The sequence below is a fragment of the Sciurus vulgaris genome (genome assembly GCF_902686455.1).
Source record: "Sciurus vulgaris genome assembly, chromosome: 13".
Classification (NCBI taxonomy): domain Eukaryota; kingdom Metazoa; phylum Chordata; class Mammalia; order Rodentia; family Sciuridae; genus Sciurus; species Sciurus vulgaris.
Genome location: NC_136474.1, coordinates 77,160,789 through 77,180,381, shown reverse-complemented (window position 1 = coordinate 77,180,381; position 19,593 = coordinate 77,160,789). Strand labels below are relative to the sequence as shown.

General features: G+C 36.5%; 1 protein-coding gene across 2 annotated transcripts in view; it reads right to left on the bottom strand.

Annotated features, from left to right (window-relative positions):
* Positions 1-19,593, bottom strand: part of DCC (DCC netrin 1 receptor) — a 1,229,995-nt gene that overhangs the window by 417,355 nt on the left and 793,047 nt on the right. For both annotated transcript variants that reach the window (XM_079109018.1, XM_079109019.1), the window contains exon 9: positions 6,311-6,465. In XM_079109018.1, coding sequence (XP_078965144.1) covers positions 6,311-6,465 — 155 coding nt within the window. The remainder of the gene's footprint in view (positions 1-6,310; positions 6,466-19,593) is intronic.

Below are 19,593 nucleotides of genomic sequence, written 5' to 3'. Positions count from 1 at the left end.
CAGTAAGAAATAAATAGCTTTTTCCAGTGTCATTTGTCGCAAGGATAACTTTTCCAGATGTTTGGTTATAACCAACTGAAAAAGACTGAATTATGGTATGTGCTCAAAATAAAGCAGATTAGAAGGCAGTAAAGGGCTATTAGGGAAACTGAACTTGTTATACCACTCTTTAGCCCAAGTAACTAGTTGTCTTTGTCCTTCACCTTCAATTGAACTTTGCAAGATAATATCATTTTTTGACACGAGAAAATATTTAAGTAACCTTAAGTAATAAGCAGATAATGAGTTCAGCTCTAGATTCTCTGATACTTTTAAAATAAAAATTTTCTTTATTAATTCAAAACATTTTTCTCATTTTTTCCAATATCTGAGGGCTCCTATTAGTACTGTTAAATATATCCTTAGTGAGTTCTACTTCGTTTCCACAAGACAGCTAGTTCATTGACAATTAAGACAATGTCTGAGCAACTTCAATATTTTCATCTACTGTCTGGGTCTGGGCTGCTGCTGCATCACAAAACTTTCTACCACCGTCAAAACTTTTCCTCAATCCAACAGCCAGAAGCTTAGCAAGTCTAAGGAGTTGGATTTTTAGCTTTGAATTTTTAAATGCTTTCAAGCAGCTGAAATGTAGCTAGGGTGACTTAGAAACTGAATTTATGTTTCTTTTATTTTAATACATTTAAACAGTCACACATGGGTAGTGTTTACTGTACTGGACAATGGAACAAAATAATTATTTTTGATCAATCACAAAAGAACATTGTGACTCATGTTTACTTCGAACTCTTTCAGTGGTGATTAAACATTCCAACCTCCTAAGTCTATCTTCAATTTTTCCATTAATGTATGCCATTATAAAAAAGCATAATACCTCGCCTAATTGACCATTAAATCCAAATGGATTTCTTAAGCCTTCTGTGGCTAAGGATGCCAAGCCATAAGCTTTTAACGTACCCATCTTATATTTGTAATACTTGAAAGCATATTTTGCAATGAGAGACTTTTAAAAATAATGTCTCTATGCCGTGCACCAACAGAGATAGAATGCCAATGCTTCACTTTAATTTTTAACCATGTATGTGGCCGCCTGACCACATACATCAGAACACTGTCAATTACCTGCCCACTGGTCAACTTTGCCATTGTAGTCAGCCCAAACATTCACTCAAATCACTTTCAGTATGGTTAGTAATTGTCAACAAGCCCTAGTAATAAAAGAAATTAACTGGACAGACTGTTATAAACTTGGTTTACATAATTTATGGAATCATGTTAAAATAACAGCAATTGATATTTTACATCTCCTCTACTCAGTAAGTACAGACTGGATTCTACTGGCATCTTTTACCCAACCAACCATTCAGAAAATGGCAATGCTGGCACAATGTATGAAATAATAAAGTGTTTTCTGATCAAATTTATTTAGGGATACAAAAAGATACATCAGGCAACGTTTGAAGACAAGACAACCTATGACATTCTGCCAAATTGTAAGGAAAGACTAATTAGGCAAAAAATAGCAAAGTATATAAAAGTGCTGGTTGTATAGTTGTATAGTAATTAAACCAGTATCAAGCTGTAAATAAGATACTATGTTAACCTATTTACCTAGCTGATTACCCTGGTGAGTTCCCATTTTATTTTTTAGTGCTGTGGAGTTGGAATTTCACTCTCCTTTGATCCTGCTGCAGTCAGGGAATTCCTTTCTATTGAGTCCCTGCTAGATGCCAGGCAAGATCCAGGAACTTTTCCTGTGTTCTCTCATTTCATCTGTACAACCTAGGAAGAGGCAGAGTAAATAATACCTCCAATTTCTAACTCAGGGAACTGAGGTGAAGAAACCTGATTTTGAATAGAGTAGCAATATTCAGGGACATGACATGAACTTTTCTGTTCTATCCATTACCACAATACTAATAGAAACCTGTTAGAATTTTAAAATATATATATTAAATCCAGGGAAGGAGGGAAATAAAGCAAATACATCTATACCTCTACATAACATATTCTAAAGTCACTCAACTTGGGGATATGGCTGCTTGCATTCATCTTTTTAGTGTGAAGACTATAATAGACTTAAGAATATTACTTACAACTATTAAATATAAAAGGGTTTTGTAGATAATTGGGTTGTGGTCTGGCAAATCAGTTTCCTATTCTAACCCAAGCCCTCAAATCTATATGTGGTCCATTTTACATCCTCTATGATTAAACTGCCTTAACAGCATCTTATAGGACCCCAAATAATAATTCAAAAATTCGCCACATGTGGTATGAAAAGATTAGACATGTCTTAAGCAGGCAAGGACTTAAATCCTAGCTGATAATACAGTGGAGAAATTATACACCATAAAGGCAGAGGAAAAAGAGCAAAGGTTTAGCAAAAGGGAGATATAATCGGAGGGCACAAGCCTTCATATAAATCAAGTCTTTCTATTCTGGGTGATTATTTCATAAACTGGATCTTGGACTGTTGATCTCTTTAAATGATTACCATAAAATGTATGCACTTTTAGAAACACTTGCTGGCTGATTTATATTTCAGACATATTTTCCATCAATTTTTATTCCTTGAAAATATGGTTTCCATTATAGAGCTGATATTTTGAAATAATATGAAAAACTTGAAATTCAATTTGTATAAAAGCTATGTAATTTTATTGTACAATTACTACATCACATTTGGAGAAACAGTGATAAAAGAAGCAACCAAATGCACACTCAGACAAGACCCATTTTTAAAAGATAAGATCATCTGTCAGAGAGGGAAATATTGACTTTCCTCCCCTCTTGCCTCTAAATTCTTATAGTCCAAATAATGAAATCAACCTTGGTACTTCCTCTAAAAAGACAGAAAGATGGGCTTGTAAGAAGGGAAAAGAAAAAGAAGGGGAGAGAAAAGAAGGAAGCACAGGATTGCTGGGATGTTCCATTTTCATTGCTAGTTGGTGTATCATTGAGCAGGCTTAGAGAAGATGAAGTGTTTCTTTCACTAGTAATATTTTTAAATTGCCAAATGGTATTTGGTGTTAACAACAGAAGATAAAATACATATGCAACACCTATTAGTCATGATAATATAATTTATTTATCCTAATGTCTGTAATAAACACAGCAAGTGAGCTACAGCACGCTCTTAATATAAATGGGTTGAAGGAGGCGGCTGTTTCACACACACGAAGGCTGCTGTGCAGGGCCATTTTCTGTAGACTGGTCTACCTACCTGTTCAACAAGATGAGTTAGCAATGACAAGGCTCGTGAAGAACAGCCAAGTCAAAGACCTCCCTGAGACGCAACCCCGACTCCGTACGTTGGTAAAAACAGGTAATTAAAGAAGAGAGAGCTGTTAATAAAGCCTCCCACATGAAGAGCATTCTAAGGTCATTACCACTGCCCTTAATGAAACGTCAAGGCTACATCATGTATCTAAAGCACATAGGTTCTCCATTTTCATTTTCTGGCAAAATGATTATTTATATACTATAACAATATCAAAAAGCAACATGTTTTATTCAATGAGGCTTATAGTGGCTTCTATTTAGTTGTCTTATCATCCTTTATATTAATTGTTAAGCAAAGTAAAGGCACACAGAGGCCAGCCAGTGTCTAAACAGGTCCTCTGCACACATTTCTCACTCCGCTTTCTGCATAGGGAGGAAAACACGTCATGCAAAGCCTGCTGTGGCTCTCTTGTCACACAAGGCTGACTTGAGGAAGTAAGTTCAGTATGGTTTAGACGTAAAAAATAGCTATGTAACAAGCTGTGACCATCAGATAAGGGGCCCAGGAGCAAGTCCATGACTTGGATTGGCTTATATTCCATATAACAATTTCCTATAAGTCCCCTTATCTGAGCAGATTTCTTATTGTCACATACTTAGAATTTTCACTTCCTCAAGAAGTTTCTGAGATCCCTAACTTTATTACTTTTTTACAAGTATGTGCCTTTTCTTATGTACATTAAATGGCTCAAAATAGTATTAAGAGCTTACTAGTTATTCATGAAATAGACCTATAAATTGAGGTATGCCATTGATTGTCTTACACACTTAAGGTTCTTTGTGCAATACAAGTAATGATGCTTTTTAAAAAATTCTTACATTAAAAATGGCAGAACATGCTGAATGGTGTGTACATGTTTTATATATTGAGATATTGATACTTAGTAGTCAGTGTCAAAAAGGAAAATGTTTTGTCACTTGATTTGAAAATGTTGTCACTAAAAAAAGGTAAAAAAGAAAAGAAAAATGTTGAAAATATTTTTAAGTTGGATGTTGAAAAACAATGATACTGACAGAAGAAAAAAGTCAGTTTGACTAAGCAAGATTGACTACTTATGATTTTTATCAGAAATGCAATGTAATCATGGCTAGTCAACCATGAAAAGTACAATAAAATAATTCTAAGATAACATTAGGTTTAGAAGTAAAGAATTCAGATAACTGTACATATTGGATCTTTAAGAAATAAACACGCTTAAATTTAAAGTTTCAATATGAGAAAACTGAACAAATTTCTTTATAGAATGTTCAGGGTATTTTAAAGTCAATCTATGCACAGTGTGGTATACGCCATATATGTGTGTATGTGTACATACATATATATACACACACACACCTATACATATATACATACATATACATATGTACACATACATATACATATGTATATGCCTAATTTGACTTATAATAAACTTTATTGATCAAAAAAGCCAAATATTCAAAAAATAATTTATTTTATATGTATGAACTATGAACATTAAATCAACAAAGAGACCGAGGTCTCAAATGCTAAGTTAAAATAGACATTTTGAAGTGGAAACTGGCATTATCTGTGATTTAAACCCACACAAGAATATCACACTCTAATAAGCAGAAACTTGAGCAGGGCCAGCTTCATGTGCCCACCAGCAAAGCTGGGCAAGGCCTTACACTCAGAAGGATGAAGACTGACTTCATCTCCTGCTGTGACTATAGTTGTTAACATTTCTTAATTTTCAGAAAAGTGCCCCTACGTTTTCAGTTTTCATTGAGTCCTGCAAATGATTTAATCAGTACTCCCCAGGAGCCTGCATTTTCTAATAATTGCTTGAAACCTGTATACATTACTGTGTTTTTGAAGTTACTGTCTGAGATTTTATTTCTGTGAGGCAAATATTTACATGACTTGGAAAGCTTAACCCTTGCCTGGATGCATATTTCAATCTTGTCAGCGTAACTTTGGCTAAGACGAAGAAAGGATGAAGATTTTGCCAAGAGTAGATCATCAACCAGCACTCAGATGGCATATCTTGCTTTCTTCTTTGACATGCTGATATAAATCACCCAAGAAGTGAACCCAGTACAAAGATTATTTTCTCATATTTACCAAATGGAATATTTCTAACTCGTATTTTATCTTCTTCCTAAAGCATGTGAAGTCATTTTCAAGTTCAACATAGTTTAACATAAAACAAGTAGGAATACAAATAAAGTAGCATTATTAATTGAAAAGAAAAGGAGCAGATGAAATTGTGTCTAAAATAAGGCTGCGTGTTACAAATACTGATTCACTGCATTTAACTTTTAGATTAGAATTTTTAATTAAAAATATAAAGCTGGAAAACTTATTAGTAAGTCTTTATTTGAAATAATATTAGAGTTCTGTAAGAAAATCTAAAATTGTTTAAGGTACAGAAATATTTCTTAAATGAACAATTTGGTGCTCTTCCCTTATAAAAGTTGGTAATATTGAATTGTAACTGGTTTTACAGCTTTACTTTGGGATAAATGAAGTTAACACAGTGATTCAAGTTAGAAGTCAAGGAGACAGTCCAGTGGAGGTTGTCTCCCACATTCCTGGAGCTCAGCTGACCTTTAGTAACTTCTTGAGTGTAGCAGTACATGCTTAAGTTCTTGAAAAAGCCCCTGTATTTAGAAATCCTATGCCATATTTCTTTTATATCTGATGCTGTAACCTGCCCAGACTAACTCAAGAAATCATGAGAAATCAATGGAGGAGGCTGAAATTCAGTGGTAATGATGATACAATACTATCAGGCATGGAGTCATGCTCTTAAGAAGTGAGTACTTGAGCTGTACAGAGGAATCAGGCCATGGGATCTGCTAATCTGCCATTGTGGAGACACGGCCTAAGTGAGGAGGCCTTCTGTCAAAAGGTTATCTTTCCTTTGAAAGCCTTCAAGTTCATTATGCGGTTTAAAAATTCTTCCTTCCATTCTGTCACCTCGAAGAAGTTCTACCAGAGGACTCGAGGACACTGCAGATGAATACTTTCTAAATAGGGCCCTTCCCTTTGCATACTCACACTCAGGCTGAGTGGCCACCTTGATGGGTTGAGAACTCTCCCCTGGCCCCCACTCATTGTAGGCAACAACTCGGAAGGTGTACATGGCTTCTGGCTTCAAGTTTCCCACGGTAAGCTGAAGGGACCCGGGCTGAGTTGTATTCAATGCTCGTTCCCTAGGAAATCAAGGTTGAACAGAGAGATTATTCCAAAATGAATACTTTGGGCCCAGATCTTTACTTGGTATACAAGGGCTCACTCATTATTGATGAATGTGGGACAGAATCAAGAAGTCTGAGGATTTACTATGGAAAATAAACTACTTGGAAGGAACTATAAATATGTATTGCAAGGTTTTGTGGGAGTTCAAGTTCATGTTGTTCTCCATGAAACATGCAAACTAAAATCTTTTCCCTTGACACTTTACAATTAAGCATTCAAAACTCCTGAGGAACAGAGAGCTATTAAAATGAGAAGCAGCATCTGGAATGTAGACAGGAAGATGCATTTTGTAAACATCCGGCTAATGACAGAAATCAAGGTTTCAATTATTCCACAAATTGGTCTTTGTCAGTATTGCCAGCAAATTCTCTTATGCCTTTTCTTTCATTGTAGGAAAGGAAAATGCAGATGGTAAGTGTTCCAATGTACCTATGGAGCCTGGGCTCCTGTGGATATTTCAAGTGCACTTATTGAAAGGAAGTAAATTATTTTCTGTGTGAAGAGAAATAGTCAAAACGTCTGCTTTCCTTGTTCTTCAAGTCACTTCTACACGTGTTTGATGCATTTTACCAATTAAATGAGTCTTCCATGTTGTAAACAAATGGGTTTGCTGATCCTGGTGGGATTTAGATACACTTTAAGAGAAGACAGACTATGAATAGGGATGCTGACAGTAAACATGAGAACAAATGAAGTATTTTTTAAGGATGCAAAAGATTCCAGACCTTCCAGATATCTTCATTGATGCTTAGCATATAATTGTGAACTGAGTAAAGTAGAAACTCTCAACTATTCACTGTTCTTAAGGTTTCTATCCCTACACAATATCTATTTGCTTTCAGTGGAATTACGTGTTCACTTTAATTGTGTCATAGAGTTTTGTTTTGTTTTGGGAGATATTTAGTGTGAAACCTATTTTTCTCTCATGGAAAATTAGTTTTTCAAATAGAAAAATCGAAACAAAAAGTTCCTTTGGGTATAAACCAAGGAATGGGATAGCTGGGTCAAAGGTGGGTCCATTCCAAGTTTTCTTAGGATTCTCCATACTGCTTTCCTACTATTCAGCCATAAAGAAGAATAATATTATGGCATTTGCAAATAAATGGATGGAATTGGAGAATATCATGCTAAGTGAAATAAGCCAAGCCCAAAGAACCAAAGGCCAAATATTTTCCCTGATAAGTGGAGAATGATATATAATGGGGGTGGAAGGGTGGGGAGTGAGAGAAGAATGGGGGAACTTTAGATTATGTAGGAGGAGATGAGAGGGAAGGGGAGTATAAAAAATGGTATATGAGACAGACATCATTACCCTATGTACATGTATGATTACATGAATGGTATGAATCTATATTGTGTACAACCACAGAAACGAAATGATGTACCCCATTTGTGTACAATGAATCAAAATGCAGTCTGTAAAAAATTAAAAGTTAAATAAAAAAATAATTCCTTATGGGCATAAGTGGTGATTCCTGAGCCTATGTACACTCTTAATATGATGCAGTAGAACCTGAATAGCTCATCCTCATTCCAAATTTTCTTCTTCTTCATATGCTAGACTAGGTTTCCCAGCCTACTAAACACCAGATGAAGACATGTGACTGAGTATGTGATGTGTGCTGATTCACCCTGGGCCTAGAAACACTGCACATAGCTAAGCCTCCAGATTCTCTTCCTTTACTGGGGGTTTGAGGTAGGCAAGCATGATAAGCTTAGATGTTATATATTGACTATGGACGGGCTCAAAGTTCACAAGAATTTTGGAACAGAGCTTGGGTAGAAAAACTGTCAATTGGTGGCATCTTTTTATTTCTTATAGAATCAGATCTAGTAATTTGAGAGACTGCACATTTTAGAGCTTGTTATAGCAATTGGCATAATTTTATCTGGTAGAGTTAAATAATTAAAACATGCACCTGGGTGGTTTCGATTGGTGGGAACCCAGGTTTCTGTTTACTGGGTATGAAGCTTTAATTAGAGAAGATGGAAAGTTCTCTGAACATATGGCAGTGACAGTGGTACAGCAAGGTGAACACAGTTAATGCCATGGAAATTGTGCACTTAAAAATGGTTAAAACTGCAAATATTATGTTAGAATACATGTTAGAACTACAAAAAAAAAAAAAAAAAGCATATTGTAGGAATCTAAACATAGCCTGAGGCTAGAAAATTCTTTAGAAATACAGTATTATGGTGGTATAAAGCTGCATTATGATTTCTATCTGGAGAGGTCTGGATGGGATTCAGTATAACTCAGGTACATTGAGAACACTGTGTGATGCTTCAATACACCAGGTATCCCACTGGCATACTCTACCAAACTGAAAACTTACTCAGGCCACCAAGTTGCGTTTTAAAAGAAAACCTTACCATCTAAGGATCAAAGACCTCAAGGTAAGCACTTGAGACTATGAAACCTACTACGAAGAAACACAGGAGAAACACTTCAAGATATACCACAGGTGATGGTTTTTTAAATAAGAACCCCAAAGTACAGGTCACAAAGACAATAACAGACAGGAAGAATGAGATCAAGCTATGATGCCTCTGCACAGTGAAGGAAGCCATCAAAGGGGTAAAGGGACAACTTGCAGAAAGGGAAAAGGTGTGCAGGCTGCTTATTTGATGAAGGATTATATTCACAATATATTAGGAACACAAAAAACCTCAATATCAAAAAATAATCCAGTTGCAAAATAGGCAAATGACATCAGTAGACATTTCTCAAAAGAACAAATTCAATTTTCTGCAAATTGATGAAAAAAATACTCAATTTCATAAGCCATGAAGGAAATACTATCAAAACCACCATGAGATGTGGTTTTGATCCCAGTCAGAATGGCTATTACAAAAGAAATAAGAAAAAAAAAATAATGATGGTAATGTAGAGAAAGGGAACTCAGACACTCTACAAAGGGAGGAAAGGAAAGTACTATAGCTGTTAGAATGCTTCTTCAAAAAACTAAGAGCAAATGGGTGATGAATCCACTGAAAGATAAATTAGGAAAACTACTCCATTCACAATGGCCTCAAAAAAAAAAATGAAAACACTTGGGAATCAATCTAACAAAAGAGCTGAAAGACCTCTACAATGAGAACTACAGAATACTCAAGAAACAAATTAAAGAAGACCTTAGAAGATGGAAAGACCTCTCACACTCTTGGATAGGCAGAATTAATATTTTCAAAATGGCCATACTACCAAAAGCATTATACAGATTTAATGCAATTCCCTCTAAAATCTCAATGATATCCTTCATAGAACTGGGAAAAGCAATCATGAAATTCATTTGGAACAATAAGAGACCTAGAATATAGCTAAAACAATCCTTAGCAAGAAAAGTGAAGCAGGAGGCATCACAGTACCAGACTTTAAACTATACTACAGAGCTATAGTAACAAAAATGGCATAGTGTTGGCCCCAAAATAGACAGGCAGACCAATGACACAGAATAGAAGACACAGAGACAAACTCATATAAATGTGGTTATCTCATACTAGACAAAGGTGCCAAAAACATACATTGGAGAAAAGATAGTGTATTCAACAAATGGTGTGGGGAAAACTGGAAATTCATATGTACCAAGATGAAATTAAACCTCTATCTCTCACCCTGCACAAAACTTAACTCAAGGTGGATCAAAGAATTAGGCTCTAGAAAGAGACCCTGAACCTAATAGAAGAAAAAGAGGCCCAAATCTTCAACATGTCAGCTTAGTCTTGAATTCCTTAACAAGACTCCTAAAGTGCAAGAAGTAAAATTAAGCATCAATAAATGGGACAAACTCAAACTTAAAAGCTTCTTCTCAGCAAAGGGAACAATCAATGACATGAAGACAGAGACTACAGAATGGGAGAAAATCTTTACCACATGCACACACTGATCTCCAGGCTATATAAAGACTCAAAAAAACTTGACACCAAAAAATCCAAATAACCCAATCAATACATGAGCTAAGGAACTAAACAGATGCTTCACAGAAGAAGAAATAAAATTGATCAACAAGTATATGAAAAAACATTCATTATCTCTAGCAATTAGAGAAATGCAAATCAAACCTACTCTAAGATTTCACCTCACTCCAGTCAGAATGACAATTATCAAGAATACAAGCAATAGTAAGTATTGGTGAGGATGTGGGGAAAAAAGTACACTCATACATTGCTGGTGAGACTACAAAATGGTGCAACCAGTCTGGAAAGCAGTGTGGAGATTCCTCAGAAAACATGGAATGGAACCGTCATATGACCCAGTTATCCCACTCCTCAGTTTATACCCAAAGGACTCAAAATCATCATACCACAGTGATGCAGCCACATCAGTTTTTATAGCAGCTCAATTCACAATTGCTAAATAATGAAACCAACCTAGAAGTCCTTCGACAGAAGAATGGATAAAGAAAATGTGGTATATAGACACAATGGAATATTACTCAGTCTTAAAGAAGAACAAAATGATGGCATTTTTAGGTAAATGTGTGGAGCTGGAGAATATGCTATGAGAAGTAAGCCAAACCCAAAAAACCAAAGGCTGAATGTTTTCTCTGATAAGCAGGTGTTTATCCATAATGGGGGGATTAGGGAAGAATGATGGAACTTTGGAATGTGCAGAGGGGAAGGAGGGAAGGGGGCAGTGGGGGATGGGAAGGATGGTGAAATGAGACAGACACTATGATTACTCTACTGGTGTGACTGCACCACGCACAGCCAGAGGAAGGAGAAGTTGTGCTCCTCTTGAGTATAATGTGTCAAAATGCATTCATGTATAACTAGAACAAATTAAAAAAAACAAAGAACAAACCTATAATACAATCTAACTATTCTATTTCTAGGTATGTAACCAAAGGAAATAATAACAGCATATCAAAAACATACCTGCATGCCCATGTTCAGTGTGATACTATTCACAATAGCTAGTATATGGAAGCAACCCAGATGACCATCAATAGATGAATGGATAAAGAAAGTATGTCATATACACAATGGAATATCGTTTAGCCATAAAAATAGAATGTATAATTTGCAGCATAATGAATGGAACTGGAGGAGAATATGTTAAGCGAAATAAGTCAGACACAGAAAACCAAACACCATAGATGGATCCAAAAAAAAAAAAAAAAAAAAAGCTAATTTGAATGTAGAATTGTGATTGGTAGAATCCTGGAAGGATGGGTGGAAGGGGGAAAAGAGAGGTTGGATAAAGGGAGCCAAATCATAGATAGGAAGAGTAAGTTCTAGTGTTCTAGAACACAGCGGGTAACCGCAGGTCACAATAAACTATTATGTATATTATGTATAACTGGTAGACTCTGAACACAAATAATGAGAAAGAAAAGAAAATGCTAATTACCCTGATATGATCATTACACACTACATGCATGTATTGAAATATCACACTATAACTCATAAATATGTACACTTCTTATGAGTTAATCAAAATTTTTTAAAATGTTGAAGTAGATGGAAATGCTAATTATCCTGATTTGATCATCACACATATATAAAATTATCACACTGCATCCCATTAATTTGTACAATTGCAATAATTAATTTTAAAAAGGAAATCTTCATAATTAGATTGTATGCCTTGTATGTAGTTTCTCAAGATTATGTACAAGGATGTATAGATTTTGCATCTTACTGAGTTACTTTCTTTTAGCAGAAATTTTATATACTGTGCTTTATGAGTTCTTTGATACAGATAGAATAGTTTATCATTATTTTATAGATACAAATGTGAGTTTAATATAAATTACATGATTCTTTTCCACAGGACTCACAGTTGTGGGTATCACAGTTACTAATGATATCAAAAGTTTTATCCTCTAAATGCAATATTGATATCACTCAATAATAATGGGGAAACAAAGAACATATTTGAATCACAGGTACTTTGGGCAGAAGACATGATGTCCTCAAAGGGATGAAGGGACAATCTGCATTTGAATACCACTGTGAGGAGGAGTTGTCTCCCCTCTGCTTTGAATTCATTCGGTGGTATCTTTTCTGGACTTTGAACAACGTAGCTGTCATCAAAGAGCAGATTTGCATACTAAAGTTTTGGGGCATTTGTAAGGAAAGACATATTTGGCTTTATTTTTAGAACTACTCACTAATCTTGATAAAACAACTATGTTCCAAATCATGCTGGTATAATGCTTGACTAGGGCTTCCTTAAATAATTAAGAAGGTGAGATCATTTGGACATGCTCGTAAGAATGTCGAAGATCACATAATGAAAATATCACTTACATACAAAAAAAATTCTGAATTGTATAAGAGAAGACAGTTTCAGGTTTCCATATATCCATCAATCTCTGAGTAATAGCCCAAATTACAAACATTCGCATACACAAATTATCTTCATTGATATGGACAACTGGTATTTCTTCAGTCTTATATAAATTGTGACAAAGCATCTTTAGAAAATGCTTCTATGGCATTTCTCCATGAAATACAATCTAAGCATATTCACTCTGCTTGCTCAGCAAACCTAGGTTCAGGACACCTCCACACCCTTCAGCTAATAAAATGCTCTGGCTACCCTGGCTTAAGCACTAGACTCTTCAACATTGGCTCTCAGTGGTCTTAAACAATGATATAATTAAAATATTTCAATGTTACGTGCTTGTTCTGAAATCTGCTCATCATACTGAAGTGAGGTCACAGTAAAACACTACATAGATGGTGGGGTGGATTGAGGACTGTGGTCAGTCTGAGCTGGCTGTTTTTAGTTTTCTCATTCACATAGGGGAGCCCCAGATTTCACAAATGTAAAAGTTGATAGGAAAGTGTTCACTTCACACAGTTTGAAAGAATTTGAAGATGCTGCATGTAAACCATCTAAAGAAGGAGGCACAGTGGCCGGTTGGGTAATACAGAGTCTTTCATAAATGGCAGTGGCTGCTGCTATTTTATCATTAGAACAAAATATCACAGAACTTCAAAAGGAAGAAAGACTTTTGAGTCCAAGAAGGGGACTTGTCTACAAAGTATTGTGAGGAGAGGAAAAGTGTATAAAAATGTTTCACTAACATTTAGGCCTGCCCCCCCAAAACAGTAACAAAATCTTCATTAATATTTTCTATCAGGGGCTAGGGTTGTGGCTCAGTGGTAGAGCACTTGCCCGGCACATGAGAGGCCCTGGGTTCGATCTTCAGCACCACATAAATATAAATAAATAAAATAAAGGTCAATTGTGTCCATCTACAACTAAAAAATATTTTAAAAAATATTTTCTATCAGATTAATTTTGTTTGGAAAGGTAAGTTAAAACAAAAAGAGTAATCAAAAACAGAACTAGTGAGCAAGTTCCACAAGTGAAAACTAATGTTTTTGGCATGGAGACTTTGCTGAGAAACACTGAGAAGAGAAGCTTCCTGAGATGCTCAGCACAGCTCCAAAGCTCCACAGTGACCTCTGAGGTCCTGACTGGTATCTGGGCTTCTGCTGCCAAGCTTCTGTTCCTTTGCTTCCTTGGGAGTGACATCAAATTGCTAAAGTGATACAAATGCACTGTGGGAAAAACACTTCTTACCATGTTATCCTGCACAGTTTGTTGAGTTACAAAGTCCCAAAGGTTGGCAGGAGAGCTTTGATCTTGTTTTTCAGGCTTTAGTAGCTATAAAAAAAGCCTCACACATCATTTCCCAACAGGTAAGTAAGGTCTGAGTTTGGAAAGGCAGCTGATTCTGCTGGGTTTCTCTGGCCCCAAAACTGCCTGACACCAGCCCACCTTCAGTAGTTAGATCCCATCATCTCTACACTGAAGCGCTTAGTAATTAAGGGTTTCTTTCTGCTTGCTCTAGTCCACTCTCCTGTTTAAAAGGGCAGATAAACAGAGTTCTGAAGAAAGGCAAATCCTGGAAGTGAGAAATTCAATTCCCATGTGGGGATATTCCACCTCTCTCTGGGCCCACCTCCCTTGAGAAAGCAGTAGGGACCCACACTTCCTGCCTCTCCTGGAAATCCACTGAGTTGAAGGCATAATTACCCTTCAAGTCCGCACAGCTCAGTCTTGGTCTACAGCATCAGCTACACTGTCAGATGAAGTTTCATCTCTTCACTTTGCTCCTGACTCTCAGTTGATGGTGTTGGATTCAGTTTGGTGAAGGAAAGGGAGTGAGTCACTAGTGTCTTCTAGAATTCCTTTCCTGTAAATTTATTTATTTATTGAAGTCTGACTCCTCCAGTTGACTGAGAAATAACCACAGGCAACTTATCTCTTTGACAATTTCAAGAAGATCACAAGAAGTAAGTTAAAAACAAATATTTACTTCTTACAAATTTTAGTGTTAGGTATTCTTGGAAATTATCTGCTTATAGTCTAGAAGCACACACTTTGACCCAGTAACAATGGTGCTGCTATTTTGCTTAGTCAGTGTTACTCTTAAGTACTGAAGCCGATTGTGGTGTTATGGAAGGCACCCTTGTGCAAGTTGCACTGAGACCTCACCCTGCTTAGGTTATGCCCCCCCGGTGCCTGAAACCTGTGTCTGCTCCAGTTCATACTTACAAAGCACTGGATTATAATAATAGCTTTTCCCAATTCTTTGTCATCAGTCCTCCTACTTCTTTCTACCTTTTATTGACAGACATCCCTTTTTATATGCATGCTCTGTCATCTTTGTGCACACAGCCTTAAGCTGACTGCCACTCTATGGCTAATACAGTCTCACCTCCTTGGCAGGGTCCAGACACCTTCACAGTGTGGCCCAAACCTTTTCACACTCCTCTGCAATGACCCACCTGCCTCATCCATGCCCCTGTCTGCCTCTGCCTTTTCTCTTCCTGCCTTTGTTTGGTTTGCTTTGGTTTCATTTCAGTTGGTGTGGAATCACCATCTTTGGATTCAGACTTCCTTCTTGATTTGGCAAGAACTTGTTTCAAATGAAACCCAATTTGAATTCAAATTCAAATTAAATCTTCTATTTTCTACTATCATTTTGTCTAATTCCGAGCAATGTTAAATGTCCTTAGTATTTTTCTTGCTCTTGGTTTATGCACTTAGTATAGACCCCAGGACATTGTGTTAATGGACATGTCTGTCTCTTTGACTCGAATGTGAATTAATTTAGGAGAAGCCATATTCCACACATATTTTATTCATATTCAGCATTTATATAGACTGAGTATAAAGAACAGCTATGTTGCTGTTGTTTATAAATTTTGAACGATTGTATGAGTAAATGTAAAAATTTTAGGATAGTAATTGCATAAAGAAATGCCTGAAAAACTAAATTTTGATTTCATGTTCCATTCCGATTTATTTGGGTCTTCTTCCGCAAGCTCCTTGATTTCATACCTGGAAACAAGAGTATGGGATCTACTCAAAGATTTTCTATGTTAATGCTCTTTATTGAGAATAGAAGATCACCTAATTCTGGATTTTTGTTTTGTCATGTTTTGTTTTATTTAGCTGAGTTCAGAACTTATATTTTTATATTTTATAAGCAAATCGAGTTTACAGATTAAAAGTGATCCTGCCTCTTTGTGGATTATTTGTAACCAGTCTCTAGTACACATGTAACTACATACTGTCCTACCCAAGTGTGCCAGGGTATCAACACTTACTTATGATGGTGAGTTGAGCAAAAAATGCTATATTGAGGTGGTCAATACCTAACTAGTTGCTTCTAAAAGGGACAATTGCATTAATATTCATTGGTAGGGAACAAATTATGTTATTTTTGATGACAAAATTTTTAGCCTCTCCTTTTTACCTACTTCACTTTTATTTTTATTCCTTTAAGGAGTGTAAGAATGATTTAACAATGAAAAGATTTCAAAACTGAAATATGGTGTTTCCTGGATCAGAGCTCATGGTGATAGCAGCAATAACCCCTACCCCAAATACTCTTTCCCTGATTGTTCTAGAACCATAGATTTTGAAATCATTACCATTCAAGAGGAAAGGAGAGTCTGAGAAGACTCACTGTCATATACAGCCTAAGGAGAAACAGAGTTTGTCTTGTCATTGGCACTTCTAGTATTTCTAATAAATTTTGGTTAACAATTCTTGTTTTCCTCAAATTGCAAAAGACATAGACCAAGGAGCAGGGTTTTCAAAAATGTGTTTAGTATAATTTCTGCTTCACCAGTTATAGAACACATAGTTACTACAACAACAAATTTAAAGCTCTCTCTCTATATATATATTTGTGTGTGTGTGAGAGAGATAGGGGATGGTCTTGGCTTCAAATTATTTATTTTGCACAATTTCAGCCTCTGTTCTCCTTAAAAACATGACCCAGTTCTGGGTCCTCTCTTCTCATTCCTTAGGAGGGACCATCTTTTCCTTCTCTAGTTGCGGTGCTTCTCTGCACCTGCCAGATTCCTGACCCACACCTAACCCAGGCCTCTCTGAGCTCCACACTCCTACTTTTGAGGCTCCTCTTAGTCTCCCCACTGCAATGCTGTAAAGGTATGGCAAATGTGACATGCCTGAAACTGAACCTGTGGTCTTTATTCTCAAGCCCGGACCCTTTCCAGCACCCCAACCTCAGAGAATGGCACCCCTCTCCACAGTAACACAGCAGACACCTAGCAACTGTCCTTGGCACCTCCTTCCCTCACCAATCACATGCAATTCATTGCCTGGACCTATCAGCCTTGTTTCCTTAATACAAATCTCTCAAATTTTGTTTCCCCTGCTCCATCTGTCCCACTCATCTGAGCTGAGGCTATCTCCTGCCTGGACTTCTGTGGCAGCCTGTGACATGGCTTCTGGTCTCTACCTGGCTGACCACTGATCTAAACTCCACTCTGTCTCTTAAGAATCCTGACTCTGGTAGAGCCATGTGAAAACACTTCATATTTGCTCATACAAACATGTTCCTCTCCACCTGGGTCCTAACTCAGTGTATATGGATATATCTACCACTAGGATGATCCTCCCAAGATTTCCAAATGGTTTCCAGAGAAATATTTGGGTTTTCTACTATTTCCACTACAGTGCTTGATACCCATTATTTAAAAAAAACTCACATTTATTGTTCAAGTGAATAATGGCTTATCCAATATTTATTGTTTTATTGAATAATGGCTTACACATTTACATATATTATTTAAAAATTGATTTTTTTTTCAATATACCAAAAGTCCATTGGAAGAAAAAAATATCACTATTCTTTCACTTGATCATCTAAGGATATTGTGAGGTAGAAGGGCCCGGATTTCACATTATACAGAGAAGCAGAGACCCTGAAATGATGAGTAACTTTGCCAAGGTTTAACTGCCAGGACCAGTGTGTTGCTTTGGATTCTGAGTCTTGTCCTCTGTCCATCAGAATACACTCCCTTCATGGATAATAAGCTGCATCAGCTGCAGAGTCCTCAACTCTGAAGAGCTGGGAAAGAATATGTAAACACCATGTTGAAAGTGTAATGCACAGTGAATTGTAAAATGAATCCTCCATGTCAATCATCTAAAGCTGGTCTCTAATCCTGAGCAGTGAGCACAGGTTTTCTGAGGCAGCATAAAGCAATGGAAAGCATCAGCGCTGCAAGCTGGAAGACCTGGTTCCAGTCTTTGTTCTGTAGCAAAATAGTGCATGACCTTGAACACACCAGGGGCAATCTTGGAGTCTTCCATGCTTCCTTTGCAAAATGAAGATACCAGCCCCTTATCAGCCTACCTCAGTGTTACTGTGAGGATTAAAATGAATGATGCTCATAAATGTGCTTTAATTCTCTCTTCTGAACTCCCACTGTACTTTATATGTACCTATTTTGGGGAAGTATCTTTTTGCTTTATGTGTACAGTGAGGAGATCACTGGACTAGGAACTTTGCATTTAAATCCTGACTCTAAAATTTACTAGTTGTGTAATCCTTAGGCCCTATTTTTCAGTCTCTCTGAACAGATTCATCTCTAAAATGGTGATTATCATAACTGTAATTTCTGAAGATCAAATGGACTAATGCTTATGAAAGCAATAAATTCCTTTCTAAATAAGAGTTGGGAAATGCCTCTGTATTTCATTCATTTAAATTTCCAACCCACACAATGATTTGCACATGGGACTTGCCAATAAGAACTGAATGCTTTCGGTGCACCAGGCAAAGGATAAGTATTTCAGGCACTTTCAAAAGCCTTCGTTTAACATATAGCTCAACATTACATATCAGCTACTGTTGTTATCCCACATGAGGAAACAAAGTCACCAAGAATTGGCCCAAAGTCACCCAGCTGATAAAATCCAGTCAGTATTCAAACAGATGTGGTTCAATTCTGTAGCCACAGAGGCTTAACATAATGTGTCACATTCCACAGGTAATTTTTAGATTAATAAATGGAAGGCATAATGTCCTTTACATATATAAAAATATATTAAATCCCTAGTGGGATTTAATAACAGTAAATAAATGATACAGATCACTTTTACCATTAAGTCAGAAAACTATTAGAAAGAAATGTACAGAAGAAATGCTTGCCATAATTCGATAAATATGGAGAAAGTTTAGTTCTGTTCTATGTTAGTCCACTAAAGAAAGGAGCAAGGGATTGAGAGCACCTGATGTGAACTCAGGCTTGCATTAAAATCTGGTTCTACTCCTTCTTCAAGTCTCATCTGGATAATACTTTGTTGTGAAGGTTACAAAAAGTAATTGGTATGAGATGCTTAGGTTGACCTCTGGTGCAATAAGTGCTCAAAAATTGCTTGCTATCATGGTTGATGCTAACTCTACAGCCTTGGGCATGGGACTTTTCCCTTCTCTGAGCTTCAGTCTCTGAATGTTTAAATGTCCCCAAGTTAGATTTTTTTATCTCAAAGATCACTTTAGTTCTAATGATTTTTAGTTATAGGGGATGTGTGAGAAGCAATTACTTCACCCAAAAATCCAGTTTTCAGGTTTTTTAATGTAAGCTGCTCTCTGACTTAGGAATTGAAAGCATCCCGAGGGGCTGGATAAAACATGCTAAATAGCCCAGTTGAATTATAGACATCATTAACCAGTCAGACAGATTAATGATAATCTGAGTGAGAGTAATTTGTCTGACAAAGTTAGTGCTAATCTGAGGAAAATGTTAAACCCACTACCTTTTAAAAAGCTATTGTGTTAAGGAGCTAAATAAAT